Here is a 23895-nt window from a genome sequence, read left to right on the forward strand (position 1 = left end):
GCTGCCCCTCTGGCTATGAAATTACCAAACTCAGTCACCACAGCCTGTTTGGTGTCTCTTGCCATGAGAGAAACTCTGTGCTTAGTCACACTGATCCGTGACAACAGAGACTTTTTCTGAGTATTTTTTTCAGTGAAATATGTACTTGTATTGGACTGCTTTGCTTCCTAAAAATCATTATTTCTTCCATGTGATTTGCCAATAATTGTCTTTCTTGAATCATCTTGTCAGCTTCCTCAGATAAAAAGATGTAGCAATGTTCAAAATGGACTAATTTTGAGGCAACACAGCAGCAGTAACATTAAGGAAGATAATGACACTACCATCCAATTACACTAACACACAGGGAGACATACACTGATTTTTTCAATGGATGGTATATACTTTTATCGCATACAACATGCAGTAATTGCAGCAGTGATGATGCACTGGAATTATACTGTTATAGCCAGAGGCACTTACTTTTAGTGCCTTGTAACATTTACTAACATCATAACCATCAATAATGTAAGAACTGCATAATATAAGATAGTCTAATCTAATACAATTAGACCAGTGCACACAGCGCCACAGAAAAATGCATTGTCTGGACGTGAACGTGTTTGGACTAAATAAACAGGGTAAGATCCTGTTTAGCAAAGCCCTGCATCTCTGCAATGCTGATATGACAACTTTCCCCTTCCCCTTGGGTAGTTAAATGGTGACCTCAATAATGAGTTTTATTAAATATAGCCGGATTTAAGCAACAAAAGTGGGCCCGGGAGTGCCAGACATAACTAAACGCAATTTGTAGGCATTGGATGTCTGACTGCTTTAAAGTCACTAACTCAAGAGAAAAAGACACAGACTCTAGCCTCTAGTTTCACTTCAGTGTGGTACAGTATGTGCTGCCAGCAAAGACAGCTGGTAACAAGATTGAAAAGGTGGGGCTTACTTAAAATAATGAGCTGCGTGGGTTGACTCTCTAACTGATATCACAGTTTAACAGAGCTGTAACTGTTCAATTTCAGCTCAACACTGAGGTTCATCAGCCTCCAGACAGACAAATATTTACACACAGCTCTTAACAGAAATCTGGAGAGAAACACTTCATCTGTTATCCTAAAATCTAAGACTTGTGTGCACTACGCAGTCTTGCTATGACATTTCTTTTTGAATTATTTTTGCTATGCTAGCTGGATCTAGAGATGGCAGCACTGGTCGGTCGGTCTACCACTTTGATCCAGCCTGTAATATCTCAACAACTATTAGATGGATTGCCATAAAATTTTGAACTGGCATTAATGGTCCCAATGGACTTTCCCTCTAGCTCTACCATAAGGATGACGTTTGTAGTTTTGAACGAAATATGTCAACTATTGGAGAGGGAAATTTGGTGCAAACATTTATGTTCCCCTCAGGATTATTTGTAATAAATCTTTTTATTTGTCCAATGCAATGGCTTATGACCAAATATCTGCAAAATTAAATTAGGTAAATTTAACTAAATTTAGCCCTAAATAGCAAATGTTAGCAAGCTAACATGCTAAATCAAGGTCCCTGTTTAACATCAGCCTGTTAAAATTGTCATTGTGAGCATGTTAGCATGCCGACATGAGCAGTTAGTCCAAAGGTTAAAAGATAAGTCCTTGATCTTGTTTGGGCATTTTTTGCCTTGAGTGGACAGCAGGCAATTGAGAGATGACGGGAATGAAGAGATAAAGGGAGAAGGAGTTGGAAAGAGAGATGGGACACATTGCAAAGGTCCCCAGCTAGACACAAACCAGGGATGTTGTGGTTCACAGTCGATGTCCTAACCCCCTTGTCAACCAGGGTGAGCCACTGAGCTCAACTTGTCTTATCAACTCATGCTGAATAAGTTTATGAAGTTAATAGCTTTGCATTGCTCTTCTACAGCATGTTTTGTTATGTGTTTTTACTGCAAAGCCTGTATACAGAACACATTTCCCTTAAGGGACAACAAAGTTTTAAATTAAAGTGAGATGAGTCAGTGTTTGTGCAGCTGAGAGAAGAACTCTCAAAAGAACAGCACAACAAAAAGTGTCTGAATGGCTCCACAGTACATCGTTGTGTACTGCTGCAGAGGAAAATAGAGCATCTTGTTGTAGATGCTGTTAATAGTAATGCATCTCCTGGTGTAGCTAATAACCAACATAGGTTTTTATCTAGATGAAACACTACAAAAATAGTGGATGATGGTGTCATTATCTTATTTAATGTTACTGCTGAGAATATTTTTCAAGTTGACAATACAAGCATTGAAATCAATACAGTGGGATTCCATGTATGGCCATATTCAAACGGATAATATGATGTATTTTTTTGCATCTATAATTTTTCACTTCAGTTCCCATGCAAGTGATGAGGCAGACTGTAAAATCAATACAGCTGTGTCTCCATGTCCAATTACCTCTCTTTCTTCAGCAGCTCCTGGCTGATGCTGACCAGCTGCCCAGAGGCATCGTGGGACTTCCTAGTCATGGACTCCAGCTCCGCCTCCACACGCATCTTCTCCTTGGCCAGGATTTCAGCCTTCTTCTCCCCTGAGCGAACTTTACCCTCCATCGCTGGTGTAAGATAAAATTAAGTGTAAGTAATTTGCTGATATCACTTTATTTTAACCTCCACCGGTTGTCTGCATGTTTAAGGACATTTTTAAGTATTTATACAGAAATTAATTAATAAAACAGGTATGTAATCATATGAATTTATATAGTATTTATTTATTTATTTATAAAAGCTTCTTCTTCACTATACATGACACCTAAGCAAAATGCATCTGCTGAAGAAGGCCATGAGATGCAGCTCAAAGGTTTTACTATTTACTATTTAATATAACCGGGGTCAAGAATGAACCTTGAAGCTAAACACATCTTCCTGGTTTCTGAACACACCATTTCAAACAATTTGCAACCTGCCACAGAGGGATTCACATGCGTGTTAATAGTTAATAAATATGTGTGTGTAATCATGTATTATTAAAAATTATAGCAGCTACATTATATCGTGTTATCAATAATTAATCAACTGTTTATGGTTAGTTATTCACATGAGTGGTCATGGTGTGTGTTGTAAATCATTTACTAGTTGTTTATATATGGCTCTTGTATTAAGATTTGTTTTGCAATGGGTTTTTAAAATGATTAGCATCAGCAAAAACAACAACATATTACCATTGGTGGAAGAAGTATTCAGATCCTTTACTTAAGTAAATGTAGAAATACTGTAGTCTAAAAATACTCCATTACAAGTAAAAGTCCTGAATTCAAAATGTCACTTAAGTTAAAGTACAGAAGTGTTATCAACAGTTATCAAAAGTAAAATTATGCATTATGCACACTGGCTTCTTTTTTTTAGTGTTATATTATTATATCATATTATATTGTTTGTTTTTATTAACAAATACATGAAAGAGCATTTGAAGGTTGTAGTTCAATGTGCGGCCAATTTTCAGATACTTTGGGTAGATTAATAGTAATAGTACTGCATCGTATTATGTAAGTGATTCATGTTTTTTTAATAATAATAATTATGATAATAATACACTTTATTTATATAGCATCTTTCACACACAAATGCAGCTGTTACAGAGTGCAAAACCAATTTTTAAAATGTTTTCTGTTTTTATGACCCTGAACGGTGGAACACCCTCGCCTTGGATCTTAGAACAGCAAACCCCCCTGGTATTTTTAAAAAGACCTATTTTTGTAATCTGGCTTTTAATTTGGGGTAACTTTATTGTAACTTTTCTCGTATTGTGATCAAACTTTTTACTCATTGTTATGGTTTATTTTCATTTTAGTTTTTTAGCCAAACTTCAAGCACTTCGAGCTACATCTTCACATGAAAGGTGCAATACAAATAAAAATTTTATTATTATTATTATTATTGTTATTATTATTATTATTATCTGATTGGCAGGCACATGTGGACTTGTGGACTCCCTCTTCACCCTGCTGCAGCAGCACCTTTGTGGTGCCTTTCATTTATCTATTCATTTATCCCAATAAACTTTAATGCAGTAAACTTCTACCCGAATATCATGTCCATTATTGTACAATGTACTGTAATGTCTTTGTGGGTGCATTAATTACAGAGCCACAGGCAGTAATTTGTGGATAATCACAGAGATCCTTTATTCTGCATTTACTGACTTCAGGAATTATACACACAGCATGTAAAATTGATGTTGCAGCAACTAAACTAATCAATTTCAAATGATGATTTAATGCTTTATTTGTGAAGTCTGTCTCATTATGCATTCATTAAAAAAGTCGGTAGAGTATAAAAATCCAATCTATTCTTCAAAGTGTGTCAGTTTGATTATCTGAACTATATGAAGCGTGTTCGAAGATCTTTTGATGTGATGGAACTTTGCATTTTTCAAAAGAAAAGTCGGCCGACGGATTTCTCAGAGATGATCAAAGAATGCAGCAGTGAAGATGAACCACCACACGGTGAACTCAGTCTGACTGGCGGGAAATTGAGTGAAGCCTCCAGTCACCACACATACGGGCACTGCACATACATACAAAGTGAGCAACGCTGATAGAATGACGCTAATGAAGGCGGGTATGTAAATATGATACAGATAATGAGTTTATATATTGAGAAATTTGACTTTTTTCCCCAAATTGGCTAATTAATAGGAAATGTTTTATAGCAAGTAGCAAGTTTAGCCTTGTTTTAACATTGTAAGGAAAATGAACCTCACACTGTTCTCCTACAGAACACACAAAACTATTTTGAGCACTATTGTAGTATCTGAAAAGGAATTATCCCTCTAAGGAGAGTTAAACATTTACTTTTCTTCTCATGAAAGACCTGCAGGACATCAGAGTAAAGCTGGCTGCTCGTGGACATGCTCTGGAAAATGATATTTACCTCCGATCTGTGATTTGAGGGCTTCAACCTGGGAAGTGAGAGTGGAAACCTCTTTTTCCCGTTTCAGCAACTTCTCCATTGTTTCTGAAGAAAAAGAAAACAACAGAAAGTGTCTTCAAACCAGGAGTGTGGAAGAAATGTCATGTCAAATGTGAAGTCGAGAAATCACAATGAGAGCACTGATGCAGGCTCTTTGTAAAATGTAACAGTATTCATAATGCATACATACAGTATTACCTCCTGATGTTTGTGTAGGTTTCTGTCACTTAGCAGGAGATCATAATTCATAATCATAATTTCTTGATAATGGATAATAAATTATGCTGGAAGACACATAAATTATATCACAAGCAAAAAATTCAAAGTCAATTGCAGTACTGTATGAAGTTAAAGATTTAGAAGATTTTCTGAATCAAGTTTCATTATATTATATAATGAAGTTATATAATTTATATACCTTATATTGGTTCCTAATAGTTCCACATATAACTTATAGGGAAATACACATATGAAATAAATACAAATCCAATCTTCATGTTTCAAAAGAAAGATAAAAGAATCGTTCGCAAAACTACTGACAAACTCGCGTTATTAAATTAAAGGCTCTAAAATTTAAAGATTTGGTTGACTTTAAAACAATTTGGAGCTAAAAATCAGTTATTACCTGAAAGTTTCCAAAAGTTGTTTAAAATTAGAGAAAGTCAATATGATTTGAGAGGAATTTGCCTGTTTAAAAAAAAAATAGTGAGAAATAATATAAAAAAAATCATTGTATTTTAGTTTCAAGTGGTGAATTTATGGAACAGCTGTAGTGAGGAACTGAAATCATGTAGCACACTTTGTAAGTTTAAAAAATGTTCACAAATAATTTACTGAACTGTTATTGATTGCAGACTGACTTATATTTCAGTTTCAATATTCGGTAGACTGATCTTTTGTGCCAAGGAAGCAGTGATTTTTGTGGTGATTCATTAGACCAGCATCATTATGAAACAGTGATAGAGACATGAACAGTATAATCTTGATTCCAGGCTGCTAGTCAGGGAAATCAACTTGATTTACTAAAGAGACAAGAATATTGAGAACTGCTGAATACTGGCAGAGATTTACCCTCTCTGATTAATTCTAGTTTCACTATTTCTGTATTTTTACTGCCACAATTATTTGGTTTCCCTTAAAACGTAGCTTAGCACAAAGACTGGAAACAGGGGGAAACAGCTAGCCTAGCTCTGTCAATCCACTACCAGCATCTCTAAAGATAACTAATAAACACATTTTATATCTTTTGTTTAATCTGTACAAAAAGCGAAGAGTAAAAACAACAATTCTGTGTTTTACCGAGCTAGCTGACACAAGCTACAGAGTTAGGCTAGCTGAAATGTATAAATGCTTAATCAATTGGAAGTAATACAGGGAATAGAATATAGAAACATAAGTAAAAATAGCAACTCAAGTATAAGAGTTTGTTTTTTTATGAAAATGTGGTTAGTATTAAAATAAGAGGGCTTGGATCTAGAAGAGCTTCACTATGCAAAGCCAAATAATTACCTGTTGAGAGTGTTAGTGTCATGCAAAAAGGCTTTGATCAGAAAATGAGGAGCATCTCTGAATGCATAACACGGCGAACCTTGAAGTGCCAGGAAACTGAGGCTACAGGTTGGCACGGGCTCACCAAATTTAGACAATAGCAGATTGGAAAAATGTTGCCTGGTCTGATGAGTCTCAATGTCTGCTGCAGCATTAGGATGGTACAGTCAGAATTTGGAGTAAACAACATGAAAGCAAGGATCCATCCTGGCTTGTATCAATGGTTCAGGCTGCTGATAATGGTGTAATAGTGTGGGGGATATTTTCTTGGCACACTTTGGGCTCCTTACTACCAATTGAGCATTGTTTAAACACCACAGTCTACCAGAGCATCATTGCTGACCATGTCCATCCCTTTATGAACACAGTGTACCCATCTTCTAATGGCTACTTCCAGCAGGTTAATGCACCATATCACAAAGCCCAAATCATCTCAAACTGGTTTCTTGAACATGACAATGAGTTGGCTGTACTCAAATGGCCTCCACAGTCACCAGATCTCAATCCAATAGAGCACCTTTGGAATGTGGTGGAACGGGAGATTCCCATCACGGATGTGCAGCTGACAAATCTGCAGCAACTGTGTGATGCTATCATGTCAATATGGACCAAAATCTCTGAGGAATGTTTCCAGCACCTTGTTGAATCTATGCCACAAACAATTAAGGCAGCTCTGAAGGCAAAAGGGGGTCCAACCTGATACAAGTGGCCAGTGAGTGAGTGTATGTATATATATATATATATATATATATATATATATATATATATGTTTTGTTGTCAGTTACATGTGTTCTTAAAAAAAAAAACTCTAATAAAAAGTAAATAACAAAATAAGTAAGAGGACACTGCACCTTCGATATTCTGTTTTAGCTTCATCTTCTCATCTGAAATTTCATTATCCTCTATCACCTGAAAAAGGAGAGAGTGTTAAGGGAGTTGAACTTAAATTAAAGCAATACCAGCATATCAATGATTGGTGCAACGTGAAATTATGTATTGGATTTCTGATTTGTTTCTTATCACTTCTCACTCACATTGGCATCATGGGATGTGTAGCGGTCTGCCTGGATGGCCTGGAGCTGGTTCGCTGTCACCCTCAGCTTCTCCTCCAGTTTCTGGATCTCCTCCTGGCTCTCTGCCTGGGCCTTCTGCAGGGCCTGGTAGTCCATCATCTTCTTCTCTGACAGCTCCAGTCTCTCTCTCAGGCCCTCCGTGCTTTTGTCCTGCTCCATCTGAAGATTTTCCATCTCTGCCAGCCTTTGCTCCGCCTTCTGGAGCTTAGCTGTAGCATCCTCCAGGGCTTGCTTTCCGCTTTTGGCCTCCACCTCGGTCCTCCATGTCTGGTTTCCCTCGGCCAGCTGGTCTTTGGCCTCCTGCAGACGAGCGCTGAGGTCTTCACGTTCCTTTGTCAGAATGGCGGCTTCGATCGTGTGTTTGGCCTTGAGATTCTCCATCTCCAGCTGGTGCTCCATCTTCAGGCTCTCCAGAGATGTTCTCATCTCCTGAGCATCCTGCTCTGGTCCTGCTGGAGTAGTGTGATCACTACTCAGTGAGGCTTTCAGCTCCTCCAAAGATCTCTGGTGGTCGCTCACTAAAGTGTCAAATTTGGACTGCAGAGGACAGAGAAAAGAATTATCTGGGTGTATAAGTTGCATTTGAAAAACCATGAATTCAAACTGATTGAAATGAGAAAGCTGTCAAATCTGAAAAGAAAATTATAACTCTCTACCTTTAAAACCCCTAATGAGTTCAGTATACATACTTTCATGATTTACTTATTCACAGAGCTCTACTGAAATGACCCTACTGCTCTTTCTGAAGTTTGAACTGTTTGAACAGCATTGGATTAAAAAGAACAGGAGAATACCTTCCAGGTGTCCATCATTTCCATGTTTTCCTTGGTGGCCTGTTGGATTTTCTGCTTCAACTCACTGATCTCCTGGTTCTGTTTATCCACCACCACCTTCAGCGATTCTACCTCCTGTTGGCTTGCTGATAATGCCGTCTCGTACTTCTCTTTAAGCTCGCTGCTCTCCTTGTAGTGCTCGCGGCCCGCTGACAGCAGCTGCTCTCGCAGGAGGAGGGTCTCTGGCTTGATGTCAGACCCTGGGGTGGCGTCGCTGTCGTTGGCTTGTTGGGAGCTCGAGTCGGGGACTCTGAGTTGAACTTGAAGGCTTGCGATCTCAGCTCTACTGAGGCTGAGTTCCTCCTCCAGCTGCATGATGCGACTCTGCTCTTCAACTGTGGTTTGCTGATGAGAGAGAAACAACATCCATCACCGGTTCTTAAACGTTTTTCCGATCATCACTATAGCAGAAAGATGCCAGCCTTTCAAAAGAATGACTTGATTACAATAACGGGTGGAAGACCCTGCAACAAAATGACGTCATTCCAAAGAAAAGGTGACACTGACTTTATGAGCAGAAATCAGGCCTCAGGAAAAAGGAAATCAAAGGGAAATCTCTGTAGGTCCTTGCAAGGATTTTGGAAACAGTCAAGTGCATTCCAGTGAATATACAGTACAAATAAATTACATAAAGTATGTGGACAGTGACAAATTTTTTAAAAGTTTGGCTCCCTGCTGTACATCTTAGATAAAAGATGACACAAAGACTGACTTTCAGGATATTGTCACTTACACAGAACGACAGCCTTCGTCATGGTAACCAGATTTCACGGTGCACATGAGTATTTATGCAGATTTTACTATAAGTAAATGATTTAAACATTCAAATTCAAATGATCATGTCATTTTTACATTTTAGTTTGTGTACAGATTAATCACAAAAGTAATGTTAGTGGTGCTGGTTTTTTAAAGCAGCTATAATCAATAATTTTATAACAACATTAATTCAAATGACTACGTATAGTGTTAAAGGGATCAACTGTAGTGCCACACCTACAGAGAATTACCATCAGACTCTGAAGGATTCCTCTCAGATTTATAGAGCTTTATAGTGTCTTTTAAGTCATTGTTTTAGTTTTCTGGTCTTCAACTTGACTGATTTTCTTCACTCTCACCGGCACTAAATGGCAATTAGCAACTAGTTAGTGAAGCATTTAGCTGCTAAAGAGACAGATATTTCCCTCAGGAAGTGGTGGAGACAAAAAGGAGATTGAATGTTGTCACCTTTAAAGTTGTAACAGTGTGAAACAATTGCCTATTTACACATTTAACAATAATGTAGGACGATTTGCATTCATTTGGAGTCATTTTTATGGCCACTGATGAATGCAAGTCACTCTCCTTTTAGCTCTGTTTTCGTTTCCTGAGAAAAATATATGGCTCTTTAGCGGCTAGATGCTATGTTCACTAAGTCATCGCCAACTCTGTCCAGTACACAGTAGGTTTATCAGAGTGTTTTCACTAAAAACAACTGCCTGCTGAAAACTAGGTTAATGAAAGCAGAGTTTTCTGGCTGGAAAGCCGAACCCCTTTCACATAACACATAATTATTTAATCTTTTGCGAATACAAATATTGATTAGTGCAGCTTTAAGTTTTCTGACTTACTCATTTCAAATATGGCTGTTGCATTCCAGTACCCTTTTTGTCTAGCTGGCCAAAAGTACACTTGGTTATTATTTTAGAAGAGTGCCATCATCAAAGTACTGGCAGCGCTCGGGGTTTGCATTTCATAGAAGATCAAAAGTCCAAACAAACCATTATACTCTTTATATGATACAGCTGTCCTAAAATTAGAGTTGGCAGTCCGCACTTAAATGTTACAGTCATTGTATCATTTCTATCCAAAGTAATAAAACTAAGGAGCCAAAAGATCAATGTGTCACTGTCCAAATATCTGTGCAACTCACTGTATGTGCAAAGAAGTGGAAGATGAGAGGAGAGCACAGCCATTCTCTGATCATCTAGAAGCAGCCAAGCAAATATAATAAAGCCAACAGCAAACCTCCACACAGTGACACTGCACACACACAACTGCAAACATCATCCACACACTTGTATCCAATTAAAATAAAAAAGAAGATTAAGAAGGAGGACCTGCTGCACAGTGCACAGATGTTAATTTCAACCATCTGGGAAAACAATCTACCAAACCTCAGAGTCAATAGTTGATTCATATCAAAGACGTTGCCTGAATAGCATTCAGATTACGGCACATCACACAGGAGTAAAAGAGTAAAAAGAGCCTATGCAAGGTTAATGTCCTTGACAGCATGTGAAGTTGATTTGAAATAAAGAATTGAGATAGCTCAGCGGCGGATCAAAGCTAAAACAAGATCAAATCTTTTTGTCACCTTGGTTCTCTTACCCAACCTCAAGGATACTGCATCATGAGTGCATCTTCCCTGTTGGCAGAAGCAGACCTTACTGCATATAGGAATCCAGCATTTCAAAGAGTTTTGTTATCTTTTGATGCCTGAAAATTGAAAGCACAAGCCTGTATGGTTTGATTTGTGATACCATAGTCTATTATTTAAGAGGCTTCGTCTCTGGAGTGCAGCACTGTATGTCAAAGAGATGTAAAGGACATCCTTTTCTACACTAAACCACCGATGGTAAATGGATATTGCCGCAATGACTAATCTAAGAATCAGTGATGAATTCCATTAACAGTGAAGCAATTACGTAAGTGCTCAAAAATGAGCGCGGAGTTTAGGCAGGTTCACCCACGAAAATGGAGGGATGTTATTTCAAAGGTTATGTCCTGGCATCTTAAAGTGCAGCTGGCAACTGATCCGTGAGCCAACCTTTTAAAGAAAAAAGATAAATCACCATTTAAAAAAGAAAATCAACACCAGCTACTGCAACAGAAGATGTGAAAAGCTGAAGCACTATGTTTCCTATCAGAGGCGAATGTTAAACGGGAAGCTCTACTGACGAGCGTTATATGATGGTGAAGATATGAAGGGCAGCAACCGTCCACTACTGGCATTCAGGCTTTATTTCTGACTTTATGTAATCAATATGTACAAAACAGTACATAAGGCACCCACACTCCCCATAGAACGAAGTACATTTTACATATTTTGGACACATATTTTACAGGAGAACATTGTAGATATATATTTTTCTATATTTTTCTATTTGTCAGTAAGTCTCTTTGAATGACCAAAACCAACAATGAATTGATCCTTTAGAATTGCTTGTGTAGACAAATCCTGATATATTCCTTTGTTCCCTATACCTCATAAAAAAAGCATATCAATCAGCTGCACTGCTGCACTAGTTGACATGTTCCTTCATTACCACGAACATGGACACTGTAGTTTGTTTTGAGTTGAACCCACGTACATCATCCTGCTGCTGTAAATACTGAAGAATACTGGAGCCTCAAATGTGCATTAACCCTGCAGCTGAAAATAGTTCCTACGCAAATGCACCATTTACTCCTGTTTGAATAACATTTGCTAAAACCTACAGTGCCCAGCATTTTTAGGAAATTATTTAGCCTTTTATAAAGTGACATTTATATATTGTGAGCTGTTATTAAAGGTTTACATCTCACAGACAGGCTGGGGAATTAAGACGGACTAATGCATTATTGATTTTGGTCTTTTTGAGGGGTTTGATTACAATAAGAAAAATGTAGAACAACACCAGTCTAATACTTTTAACAATAGGCTTTTAATATTAACAATTGTTTAATTTCCCCAAAAATCAAATATATATAATTTCAAACCTTGATGGTTGTTATCTATCTGAACTGAATTATAGGTGCAGTGTACAGTATATAGTATAATATTGGAGTTATAATTTCTCTGCCCAACAAGAGAAGCCATATGGATGCTACTTTCATGTTTTTATGACATACTTTCATGTTATGTGCTCTGGCATTTAACAGAATGCTTCTGGCATAAAGGAAATGCTTCCCAGCTTGTAAAAACTCTGAAATGTCGCCTAAAAGGAGGAGAGGCTATGTAGGCTAAATGTCACTTATATCGGCAGTCCTTAATATGCTCGTATTATCTGTTATACTACATGTTTTGCATAATTCAGTTTACTAGTTAAAGGTCTGACATCACACCTGTATGTTTCTGTTATCTATACTGTATATCATGTACTGTAGGCGCATCCCTCCTCCTTGTATGTTTATTGATTTGAAGTAATTTTTCAGTCATTCGCGTTGATGTAAATCTGGACACCAAAGACAGGTGGAGTATGACTTTGACCTGTGCAGCTTGTGAGTCAAACTAGAAGCAAACAGGTGCAGAACCACACGGGACAGTGGCTACAGGCAAAGGGATCGTGCTTTTTTTACCCTCCTCTTCTCTAATTCTTTCTGAAGCGCCTCTGCTCTCGACTTTTCGAGGAGCAGGCTCTGCTCAAGCTGACGAATATGGGCATGTTCCAATTTTGTCTGAGTCTACAAAAAGACACAAAGAGAAAGGAAAAAAGAGTGATAGAAAAGAAGAGGGGGGAGAGGGGGAAGGGGAGGGAGTGAATCTCAGAGGGAAAGAGATCCATAAAGACTCGAAGGGGAATGATAAGAGATCAGAACAGTCAACAGATGATAAGATGGCAGCTTTGTATACAGCAGCACTGAAACAGTATAGACTCTGAGATGAGTTGATCATATGATGTGGAGACTTGAGGAGAAGAGGCTGAGGATGTAAGTCTCTTTCAAAAAAAGTGCACTTTGCAGTTAAGACAACTCTGTAACACACCGGTCATGTGTAAACCTTACAGACTGTACTGAGCCATAACCTTTAACATGCACTACAAAGCTCTCGTAGTCAATAAAATCTGATTAACGGGTGCATCGGATAATAAACTAACTGTGAAAGGACCAAAAAATGATGCACTGTCGATCATTTGTACTCACTTTATTAATGAAGCTTGATCAGGAAAGCTTCATGAACAAAAATTAAAGATGAATCCTGCCTGATGAAGTTCTGAGGAACAAAACTTTGTGAATAAACTGAGTACAAGTGATTGACAGTATGCATGAATTATGGTCCTTTCGTAGCCTTGAACGTCCTGCATGAATGAAATGCATGATGCACTCATACAATTAAACAACTGCTTTGATCATGTTCTGAACATCCACGTGCTGTTTTTTTTTTAAATATTTTAATCATTATATTTCATTCAATTGAAACATTTATTCTCATTCAGAACGTTAAGTCATATTTTCTCAAAGTTGTTATTGGGATTTCTTAGTTATGTGATGTGGCTGTTAATGTGATATTTCTGTTGTATTACTGCTCTGCAAAACCAGAGATGGTTATGATTTAAGGCTGGTAACACTTTGTATTTTTCTTATTGTCAACATTAAAAGACCAAAACCAACAATCAATTAATCTCATTAGTATTGTCTGTGTACCCGAAGCTTATTCCTCTGTGCTCTCGACCTCTGTTGTTGTACAAAAACTATTAAAAACAGATTTATGAGCCATACTGTTGCACTGGGTGACATGTAGTTTATTTAATCAAACCTATACGCACAGTCCTGCTGCTGGAAATAACGACTAGATCAACAAATGTGTATTAATCTGCTACTGAAAATAGTCCCAAACAAATGGACTATTACTCTTGTTGGAGAAATGTTTGCTTAGAGCTACAGTGCCCCAGCTGTTTTAGTAAATTATTGAGTCATTTTTAAACAGGAAACTTACCATTTGTGAGCCATTTTTAAAGATTTATGTCCTCATTAGAATCAGTGAACTTGAGGCTGAGCATCACAAACAGGGTAGGGAAGTCAGAAAGTGTTAAAGGATGAGCTCAACACACATTTCTTTGGTCTTTTTATGTGATTTGTTGACAATAAGAAAATTTTAAACTATCGCCAGCTCTATCCTTTAACAGTCAAGCCTTCTGTCTTGTGTAAATATGGCTTTCAGACAGTGTTGGAAAATTATGCAAGCTTATAAAGAAGGCAGTTGTAGTATTTAATTAGAAGTTTTTATAATACTTCAGTTACCATACCTCAGACTGTGCAATGACAAATGTGTTTCTTGGTGTATACATTTGTGCAGGAACAGACAAGCGCGGTGTCATATTCCTAAGTGAACAAATTAGATTTATCTTCCATTCGGGTTCTTTCTCAAGAGACAAACAGAAGAGAGGTCAGATAATGTACCTTAAAGAATGGATTTCAGTCTTTTCTGCAGAGCTTAAAAAATAGATTCAAATCATATATTCACAGTTTTTAAATCCTCACCTTTTGTTTAACTTCTGCCCTAAAATATGCAGCAACTGAAAGCCACAATCTCTCTTCTCATTTAATATCTGTACCGCTGGGATGTGCAGACAGCGTAGTGAGTGGAGAAGCTGTCAATCAACTGTTTGGGGTCCAAATCGTCATCCCTGCTGAGGTGTTACTGAGCAAGAAACTGAACTAATCTGAGCTCCTCACATTAAACCAATTTTGTATGTAAAAAGAAAAAAATAGTGAGACGCGGGCGTTCTCAAGTCATTTTTGCTTTTGTGCATCCGAACCATTGTCCCAAAGACACAATCATCTTCTCTGCATGTAGAAGTTTTATAAATCTTCCTCCCTGTCCTGATCTCCAGGGTTTTATTACGCTGACAGTGCTGTTTGGTTATACAGCATAAAGAACTATCTACTGAAACATAATGCAACCTGCTCTGGGTAATGATATCAAAGGGATGCATTAAATATCATTATAAGCCATCACACACATTCCATTATTCATAGAGTTTATAGGTATTGATAATGCTGATAAATACCTCTAGGTCTCCTTTGGTGATGGATTCCTCCTCTACCCTGAACTGGAGGTCCTCCACTTTCCTGTAAATAAGTTGTGTAAGATGTGGCACAGAGGATAAAAAGAAGGAGAATCGAAACATCATTGATTTGACTATTTGAGCCATAAAGAACTAAAGAGACAGACTAAATTAAGCTGCAACTAATACTGTCAGATAAACCACACAGTGGACGGGCAGTAAGGTTTGGTGCTCTGTGTGCACCCATGCTTACATACATGTATAAAATTCATATTTGATTGTCATGTGATTTCTCTGGTTTTGCAGAAATCACAACTTGAGACGAGAGCATGAGGAAGACTGAGACGAGAAGACTACTATCTGTGTGTTAGTTGGAGATTAGCCTAGCTTAGCATTAAGATCTGTTTTTGGCTCTAAGTGAGAAAATAAACCTGCTAACAACTCTAAAACAGTCTTGTTTACACCAATATATCTCCTTCATATCTATATACATACACCTTCCCATTCCCTTCAATGAGAAAGTGTGTCCAAACTTTTGACTTGTACTGTTTATCTGTTCAACCAGGATATAAAAAGAAATGTAAAAATAAACAACAATGATTCTGATTTTAGGGGAAGTTATGTGTTGGACTGTTTATCCGTTTAATACTTCTGTGCAGTGTCTCTGGTTGTCAGATTAGGTCAGTGAGCACAGGTTTTGTTTTTTTTGGGTCTTTGTACAGGCACAACTTCACTGTGATGACAACACTCTGGGTGGCTGTACACAGTCACTGCAATGTATACTGAATGTACCATAACTCCTCCTAAAACCACAAGTTGTCATTTTAACATTTCTTTTTGTATCTGGATTTAAAAAACAAGATACGATGTATTAATTAAGAAAGTTATACCACATAAAACAAACTATTTTGTTTTCAAATGAAGAAAACATATCAGATTATAATAATTAAAAATCAAGTGTGAGAAACAATTTAATTCCTCTTTAATTAAATGATTTGAGAATTATTTTTTTTGTCAAGGCCGATTGATACTTTAACATATGATACAAAACAACAATTCACATTTAGATTTAGGAACTAGCACTGTTACATGAGAGAGCACAAGTGACAACTCTGTGATATTACCTTTTCTCTTCTTCAAGCTGATTGGCCAGTTCCAGTTTATCTTTCTGTGTGCTGGCCAACATGGCTTTGACTTGCTGGAGGGTATTCTCATTCTCTGTTACATACTGTGGTCATGAAGAAGATATTTGTTTGTGTACGAAGATATACTGAACAACATGTCAAGATAAATCCTTGGATAGATTATTAGTTTATGTTAAATATGACAAAATGAATGCCATAAGACCGGTATGACGTCTTTACAGCTGTTATTTGATGACAGATCATCACCTCGTCTGTTTCGTACCTGCACGTGCTGGGTCTTGAGGGCGCTCAGCTCCTTCTCCACCTCGCAGATGTGGCTGGTGGCCTTGGCCATGTCGGCTCGCTCTAGGTCTCTCTCGGCCAGCAGCTGCTCGATGTGCTGCTGCTTCTCCTTCAAGGCTTCCTGGAGTGCGGTGGTACCCGAGATCTTCCGGGCGTAGCGTGATGATGTTTCTGTCAGCTTAAGGAAGAAAAAGCATAAAACAATAAGAAACGTGGGCAAAGGAAAGGGTGGGAAAGAAAGAAAAAAAATGCAAAGGAGGAAAGGTCAAGGTCAGATCACATCAGGTAGAGGTCAACATGTCTTTTTTCTCGGACAAATTTTATTTTGTTTGTTGTTTGTTGTGGTGAAGAAAGAGCTGAACCAGACTGAAAGAATGAGATTGTGGAGACAAGTGGCTGAAATGAGTTTCCTACAGAGAGTGTCTGAGCGCAGCCTTAGAGATAAGGTGAGGAGCTCGTAGATCCTGAGGGAGCTTGGAGTAGAGTCGCTGCTCCTTCGCGTCGAAAGGAGGTTTGGGCACCTGGTTAGGATGTCTCCTGGACGCCTCCTTTTGGAGGTGTTCCTAGCACGTCCAACTGCTAGGAGACCCCGGGGCAGACCCAGAACATGCAGGAGGGATTACATGTCTCTTCTGGCCTTGGAACACCTTGGGATGCCCCAGGGGGAGCTGGAGGGCGTTGCCAGGAGACCTTGCCACCGAGACCTGGTCCCGGATAAGCAGCAGAAAATGGATGGATGGACGGACGGATGGGAATTTTATTTTCTCTAAGATCATGAGACAATTATTTCATGATCATGAAAACCAGCTTTTCTGTGATCTCAACATGAAACACTTTGCTTTCTTGTGATCTCTAAGTAACATTTCATTTTCATTAAGAGAAACTATCTGTGAAAACCAGTTTCACATGGTCATGGGATAACTACTTTGTGAATCTGACACAACAACGCATTGCTTTCATGTGATTGCAGATGAACTGGTTCATCATCATGAGAAGGCAAAGCTTTTTATGGATAAGAAAACAAGGCTTTGTTATAATGAAATTGTGCAATAGTTATTGTGGAAACACTGATGTTCCTTTTAAGAATACTAGGACATGAAAATGACAAGTTATTCTATAAAATATTGGCTACAGGAGGTTTCAGACTACATATATAAATCTCTAAAAGCTTTTTTGTCTGAAGTTTGTTTTCCTTCTGTCTCAGAATATTTTACTGCTTGAGAAAGTATCCACAACATCAAAACCACAAGCATCAATGAAATTCTTGAAAGATGCATCACCTTCTTTGACCACTAGAGTGTGCTCTTTGAAAAGGTTCCCGCCTCACCTACGAGATCAGCTCAATCCAGTAGCTTTTATTGTATAACGGAATAATAAAAAGAGTAGAGTCATCGTCAGCAGAACACAGTTGTTAAAAGCCAAAAGTGGTTATTAGTGATAACATTACTGGACATAAAAAAGCTGTAGGATTTCACATATAAGTCTGAATTGTCAAGTTTTTGTCTGGTACATACATGAGAACAGTGATGTCACTAAGGTAATAAATTCTTGCTTTTGTGTGGGCGCCTCTATTATGTATTGCAGGCAAGTAATCTATACTTTGCTGGATGTTATTAATATTTCAATACCATTCACATCCATAAATGCAGTACTTGACCGACTGACTGAGGTTTGTTAAATGTGTGGTGTTTCTGTGTATATACTAATTGCCTGCAAATTAGACTAGTTAGATTCAATTTAGGGACAGTGCCACCTTTTGTAGCATTTAACAAAGCTAATCGTGGTACAACTAATATCTTTAGAAATGACAGTCTGAAGATTTTGTGCAGCGTGGTCAGCGTGATAATGCAGAGAGGTTCTGTCTGACATTGTCTGGCTGCCAACAATTAAGGAAAGTAAAGGGGAGGGTTCTCTGTCCAAGATCTGGCTCGAAACCAGAAGCTATAATCAATGTGAAGTACCCTGATGTTCCATTCGTTTTAGTTAGTTGCCAACCATCCCTGAGGATATTAGTCTTAATGACACAGTGTGTAGAAGGAGATACTTGAGCTCTTTTTCAGCTGAAGGACTCCAAACTTGTCACGAAGAAGCAAATTTCATTGTCAGTGGATCAGAGCCTAATTGCTCAGCGGAAAAAGGGGGTATTTCATGCATTATACATGGAACCAATTCATCATCTCAGAGACAGAATATATAACAACATAAAATAAAAACTCAAATCTTAACACTTGAGAAGAATCTTTGGTATTGAAACCTGTTCCAGAAGAAAGTAAAAACATTTCAACTGAAAGTCCCTTTTTACCAGATAAAAAGGTAAATGATAATGAATTCAAATGTATTTTGATGATGATATAATATTAATGGACCTGTGAAGAACCTTGTAACTCTGGTCTACTTGTTATCTTTAAAGGAATAGTTTGGGAAATATGCTTTTTCAATACCACTCTCATGTTTGTGCAGCTGGTTAGCTTAGCCTAGCGTAGAGCCAAACAAACGTAGAGTAACAAAATCCACTCACAACACCTCTAAAGCTCACTAATTAACATATTATTTCTTGTCTGTACAAAAACAAAGTGCAAAAACAAGAGGTTTTGGTTTTACAGGAGGTTATATGCAAGACTATTTCTTGGCTGGGAGCAGAAACTTCCTGGAGTCTCCGCCGGTTGTCTGGTGACCTCACGGTTACAACAGCACTGGCTTCATATTTATTGTACAGACATGAGAACGGTATTGATTTTTTTATCTTCTCCTAACTCTAATAAGCATATTTCCCAAAATGTGGAGTTTTCAACAGCATGTCACTCTGCATGAACAAGTCAAACAGATAGAGACAGAGCGCAATTAAGTCCTTCCCACCCCAGAGGGGAAAACAATTCATTGCTCTCCACTGATTTTGTATCGAGTGAAGATGTCTCCTTGTCACTTCTGTTAACTGGCAAACAACAGAAGAATGCCTAAAAGCTGCTGTGAGGTGGAATGCACTACCAAGCTCCCGAACTGAAAAACTGAGCCTTCAAGAAGACAGAAGTGGATACAGCGCTGTGTGCCTACGGTAGAAAAGACAGACCCGACCTGAGCTGCACGGACGGCCCGCAGCTCAAAAACCTCTGTAAAATTGACACATATATCTGGACGCGCTGCTAGTCACAGTTAACACGCATGAAAGTAAGAACATGATAGCTGTTTAATTGAAAGGTATACTGTGTTAGCTAACCTGCATTCAGCTGTGATGCTGAGTGTAAAAAGAGCCTGAATGGGAAATGATTGCATGTCTGTGTGTGTGTAATTTCCCCGTCTGTGTTTACAAACTGTAGTGGCCATATCAGCTGTGAAAAGTGTCATGCCAGCCTGTTATGTGGTCTCTACTGTAGATGTGATGTCAGCCGTTGCATTCATGTATTAGCATATACAATGTAACGAGCTTCAGCATATGCTATTAACTACCTTTTCCTCTCTGGTAGACATATGGTGCTAAAATAAACCTTTGACATGCTGATATCTAAAGTTTTTAGCTAGCTACAGGCATTTTGTTAGCTTTTCAGCCCTCGGTTGCATATTATGGCGCTGATTGTTTTCCCCTCCGGTGGGCGTGGTTTTCACCGTATGACGCGTCACGCTCTGTCTCTATACTGCTCTCAGTAATGTATTCGAGGCACACTGCCGTTATCTTACCAGTCCAGCTCGGCTCGGTCGTCCACCCACAGAGGAGGCCACCGAGCTGACTGAACTGATGGAGGAGCTGCTGGGGCTGTGGGCCAGAGAGGAAACTCCCATGGCCACTCGCTTGCTCTTCTTCACCTTGGCCGGGCTGGTTGAGGGGAAGCCGATGCGGATCACCTTATGGATCGGAGCAAAGAGGCCAAACTTGGGAAGACACTGAAAGTATCTGCAGGAAGTGAAGGAGAGGGAAGATGTTACAACTGCTTTACAAAATTACCTTAAAAAAACCCATTTTTTATATACTGTCACTTTGTGTTTAATTTGGGAATTCAAATCCGTTTATTAGATATTTCTTAGAATAGAAAGAAGAAAATGATCATAGATGGAGTTTTTTGTAGGAAGTAATGATCTTATAATGTCATCTTTAAATATTTCAGTTTCAAACCAGGTGCAAATTTGCCTTACAATTCTTGTTACACCGGAAAGTATATGGTCAATCATTAAAATCATCTATAAAACTGTAAAATCCATTCCAACAATAAAATGAAATCCAAGTGCAAGACAGGAAGCCAAAGTCAGCTGCATCATTATAGAGCAATAAACCCGTCTCAAACAGACATTATATTGGCATAATTTGCACAAAAGAACATTATTGGCCCTGAGGATGCTCAGAATGTCCTGCAGCAGTCTGTAAGACCTTTAACCTCCGATATCAAGCTGCAAACTAGAAATGTATGTGTCATATTTTACACTTGTCCAGATTTTTATATGTACTGTATATTAAGGAACTTGAGCGATCTTTTATTTTTCCAATTAAGACATATTTCTATGGTCAGACATATTTTATCTTTATAAGTGCTGAGAAGTTAATCCATGCTTGCAGGGCAGGTTGCTAGACGGACGGACCTGAGAGAGGCCCCCACACAGTCTATGACTAAGTTCTTTGTGTGTGTGTTTTGTATATCTTGACATTTGTATATTCTGCACTGATTCTTGTATAACTGCACTAACACCTGTTGATGCAAATTTATCTTCTGCACTTTTATAATTGCGTTGCGATTGTATTGTCATTATATGTAAAGCACATTGTGTTGCTCTGTGTATGAAATGTGCTAAATAAATAAAGTTTGACTTGACTTTTATTTCTTCACGACTTATTCAGTCATTATACTCCCTCATCAACCAAGGAGCTGTAGCTTTTCTGCAGATGGTTTAAAATGCAGCTGTTTTGGCATCTTTCCACTGGCTGCTGGTGGAGATTAGATTTCAACATGAGGATTTTTTTTTATCACCTATCAGACTCTACACACTAAAGCCCCTGAGTACATTCTGAATCGCTGTGTCCTTGTAGTCTCTCAGATCTGCTGACCAGTGTCTACTGGATGTTCTCAAAGCTCGACTTAAAACAAGAATTTGTTGAACTTTGAGATAGTTTACCTCTCGTTATTAGATCACCTGTTAGACCTGATGGATCTCTGCACACTTTACAGGTTAAATAAGAAAAAAGGATACAAAATAGTTAAAAAGTCACTAAATTATAACTAAATCAACATTGTTTTCTTGCTTTTTTACTTAAACAACAGCTTGTTTTTTATTAGAACATGTACTTTTCTTTCTCTACATTATCTACATCTATCTTTGATTTTGCAAACATAATTTTACATTGTTTAAACAAAGGCCATGAATAAACCCCTCTGGTCTTCTTGTCTGTCTGCACACTGCATTTTTTCTTACTTTACTGTGTCTTTTTATAGAAACACACACAAATAAATTCTGAATCCTAAACTATTTGAGAACTATACTGGGAGAAAAGACAATAAACTATGAACAATTATATAAAATCTTTAGTTTAAACATTAAGTGAATAAACAAGTGCTCCTGGATTTGGACCTCTTCATGAAGAATGTGTCAGTGACTTGGCTGCTTACAGAACTTTTTCCATTTTTGTCCTTTTAGCTAACGGCTTCTAAAATTCAAGCTTTGCTCCAAGGTATCTGTCACCATTTTTCACCCGTTTTAAACTGTTTACCAAGAATGAAGAGAGAGGAATGTGCGCTGGGGTAAGAAAAATGTCTGAGGACTCTCAAAGGTGAATAAATGATGATAAATATGATAAACGTGTTAAATATGACAGTTAAAACATGGCCAACAAATGATACAGACCGGCTCTGGGCTAGAGGGTCAGTAAGTGTAATTTCATGGACAAACAGATGAAAGCACAAACAGCTGAACAGATGGATTCACAGACTTCCCCTCCATTTCCTTTTAGGGGAAAAAGCAGAGGAATTTGGGGAGCTTGAAGCATACATAATGTGTGTGTGTGTGTGTGTGTGTGTGTGTGTGTGTGTGTGTGTATACCTTGTACCAGCTACGGCTCCATCATTCTTCCCCAGGGGCTCATCCAGCTCAACCCCGCACCATTCACCCTTGGCGAAATCTGTCTCCCCCATGTAGCGTATGACTCCCATCTTAGAGCCTCCAACCTGACAGCAGAAATGGAAAAAGGTCTGACTGCTGACTGCTGCACTTTCAATGAATATGGAGACAATTAAATGCTTAAAAGTTGTGCTTAAATGCTTTTAATGCTTAAAAAAAACACTCATCACTGATTTTAAATGACACTATTAGTCGCTCTACTAAATCATAACGTACCATTTTAGGTTAGATGTGATTAGTTTAGTTATAAGAAATCATGATTAAGATAAGAAGCTTCTATGTTCTAAATTTTACACTACATTTCCCATAATCCCCTTTGCTTCCATAACACAGAGGATGTTGCTAATGGTCCTGATCTTCACTATTTCTCCAGTATTGTAACCACAATCACTTCCTCATTCATTTTACTCTATAGATGCAGTAAACTGATATTTCAGACTCTGAGAAAAAAGGGTTTAAAGTTTTCAGACTGGTTGGAAAACTACTTGAGCGATAGATAGTACCTTCATTTAAACGCATTTCTAGGTTGATTATTTTTAAATAATTAACTATACCTAGAAAAATTCATGACAAGACTTAGCTTTGCATTTTCAGTTTTGGAATGTTTACCCTAATGTTGGGCCAATAATTGTGTGTGTGTGTGTTTGTTCACTGGCATCATTTCACTAAGCTGCAAGCTAAGGCAGCATCCTGACGTCATAGTTTCAATTCTCTGGGGTCAAATGCCTGCTAATAGACTGACAGCACAGTAATATTTGGTCAGTGTAATAGGCCTTTTTTGCAGAGAACACATTTTAACATGTCAGAGTAGGAAAAGCACAGGTGTAGATAATAACATTTACGATGGTTGAATTCCATTTTGCTGCCTCAGTTTCAGGTCGCCAGCTCACTGTGACACTGTCATGTCTAACTGGGACACTTGAATAGGACACAGACGTCGTTAATGTTATTAGTAACACTTGTGCTTTTCCTTCTATGACAAGTCAAAATGTCTGGTTGTGAAAAAAGGCCTTTAGAAAGTAGAAATAGTACAAAAATTACAAACAATTGATTATGATTACGACAATGAATGCAGTGTATTTAACATCTGAACAACGAACTTAGTCTCAGAAGTCTAACCACTACTGTCTGCTCAGCTGCGATGTAGTACTGTGCCAACTCCTATGCTGTGCTGGCATCTGCTCTGTAAACTATACAGTCAAAACTGCAATATCTGTGATATATAAGCCAAATTATGTTGATTTTGATC

The 23895-nt window shown here is 38.1% G+C and overlaps 1 protein-coding gene across 9 annotated transcripts in view; it reads right to left on the reverse strand.

Annotated features, from left to right (window-relative positions):
- Window positions 1–23895, reverse strand: part of clip2 (CAP-GLY domain containing linker protein 2) — a 47546-nt gene that overhangs the window by 6581 nt on the left and 17070 nt on the right. For 6 of the 9 annotated variants that reach the window (XM_067608834.1, XM_067608833.1, XM_067608835.1 and 3 more), the window contains 12 exons: window positions 22569–22693; window positions 20223–20436; window positions 16531–16728; window positions 16248–16351; window positions 15127–15187; window positions 12695–12799; window positions 10731–10781; window positions 8339–8722; window positions 7506–8081; window positions 7323–7380; window positions 4885–4968; window positions 2411–2567 (listed from right to left, as the gene is read on the reverse strand). In XM_067608834.1, coding sequence (XP_067464935.1) covers window positions 2411–2567; window positions 4885–4968; window positions 7323–7380; window positions 7506–8081; window positions 8339–8722; window positions 10731–10781; window positions 12695–12799; window positions 15127–15187; window positions 16248–16351; window positions 16531–16728; window positions 20223–20436; window positions 22569–22693 — 2117 coding nt within the window. The remainder of the gene's footprint in view (window positions 1–2410; window positions 2568–4884; window positions 4969–7322; window positions 7381–7505; window positions 8082–8338; window positions 8723–10730; window positions 10782–12694; window positions 12800–15126; window positions 15188–16247; window positions 16352–16530; window positions 16729–20222; window positions 20437–22568; window positions 22694–23895) is intronic. The other 3 variants (XM_067608837.1, XM_067608840.1, XM_067608841.1) reach the window with 3 other exon arrangements.

This window comes from Thunnus thynnus, chromosome 13, assembly GCF_963924715.1.
Source record: "Thunnus thynnus chromosome 13, fThuThy2.1, whole genome shotgun sequence".
NCBI classification, from domain to species: Eukaryota; Metazoa; Chordata; class Actinopteri; order Scombriformes; family Scombridae; genus Thunnus; species Thunnus thynnus.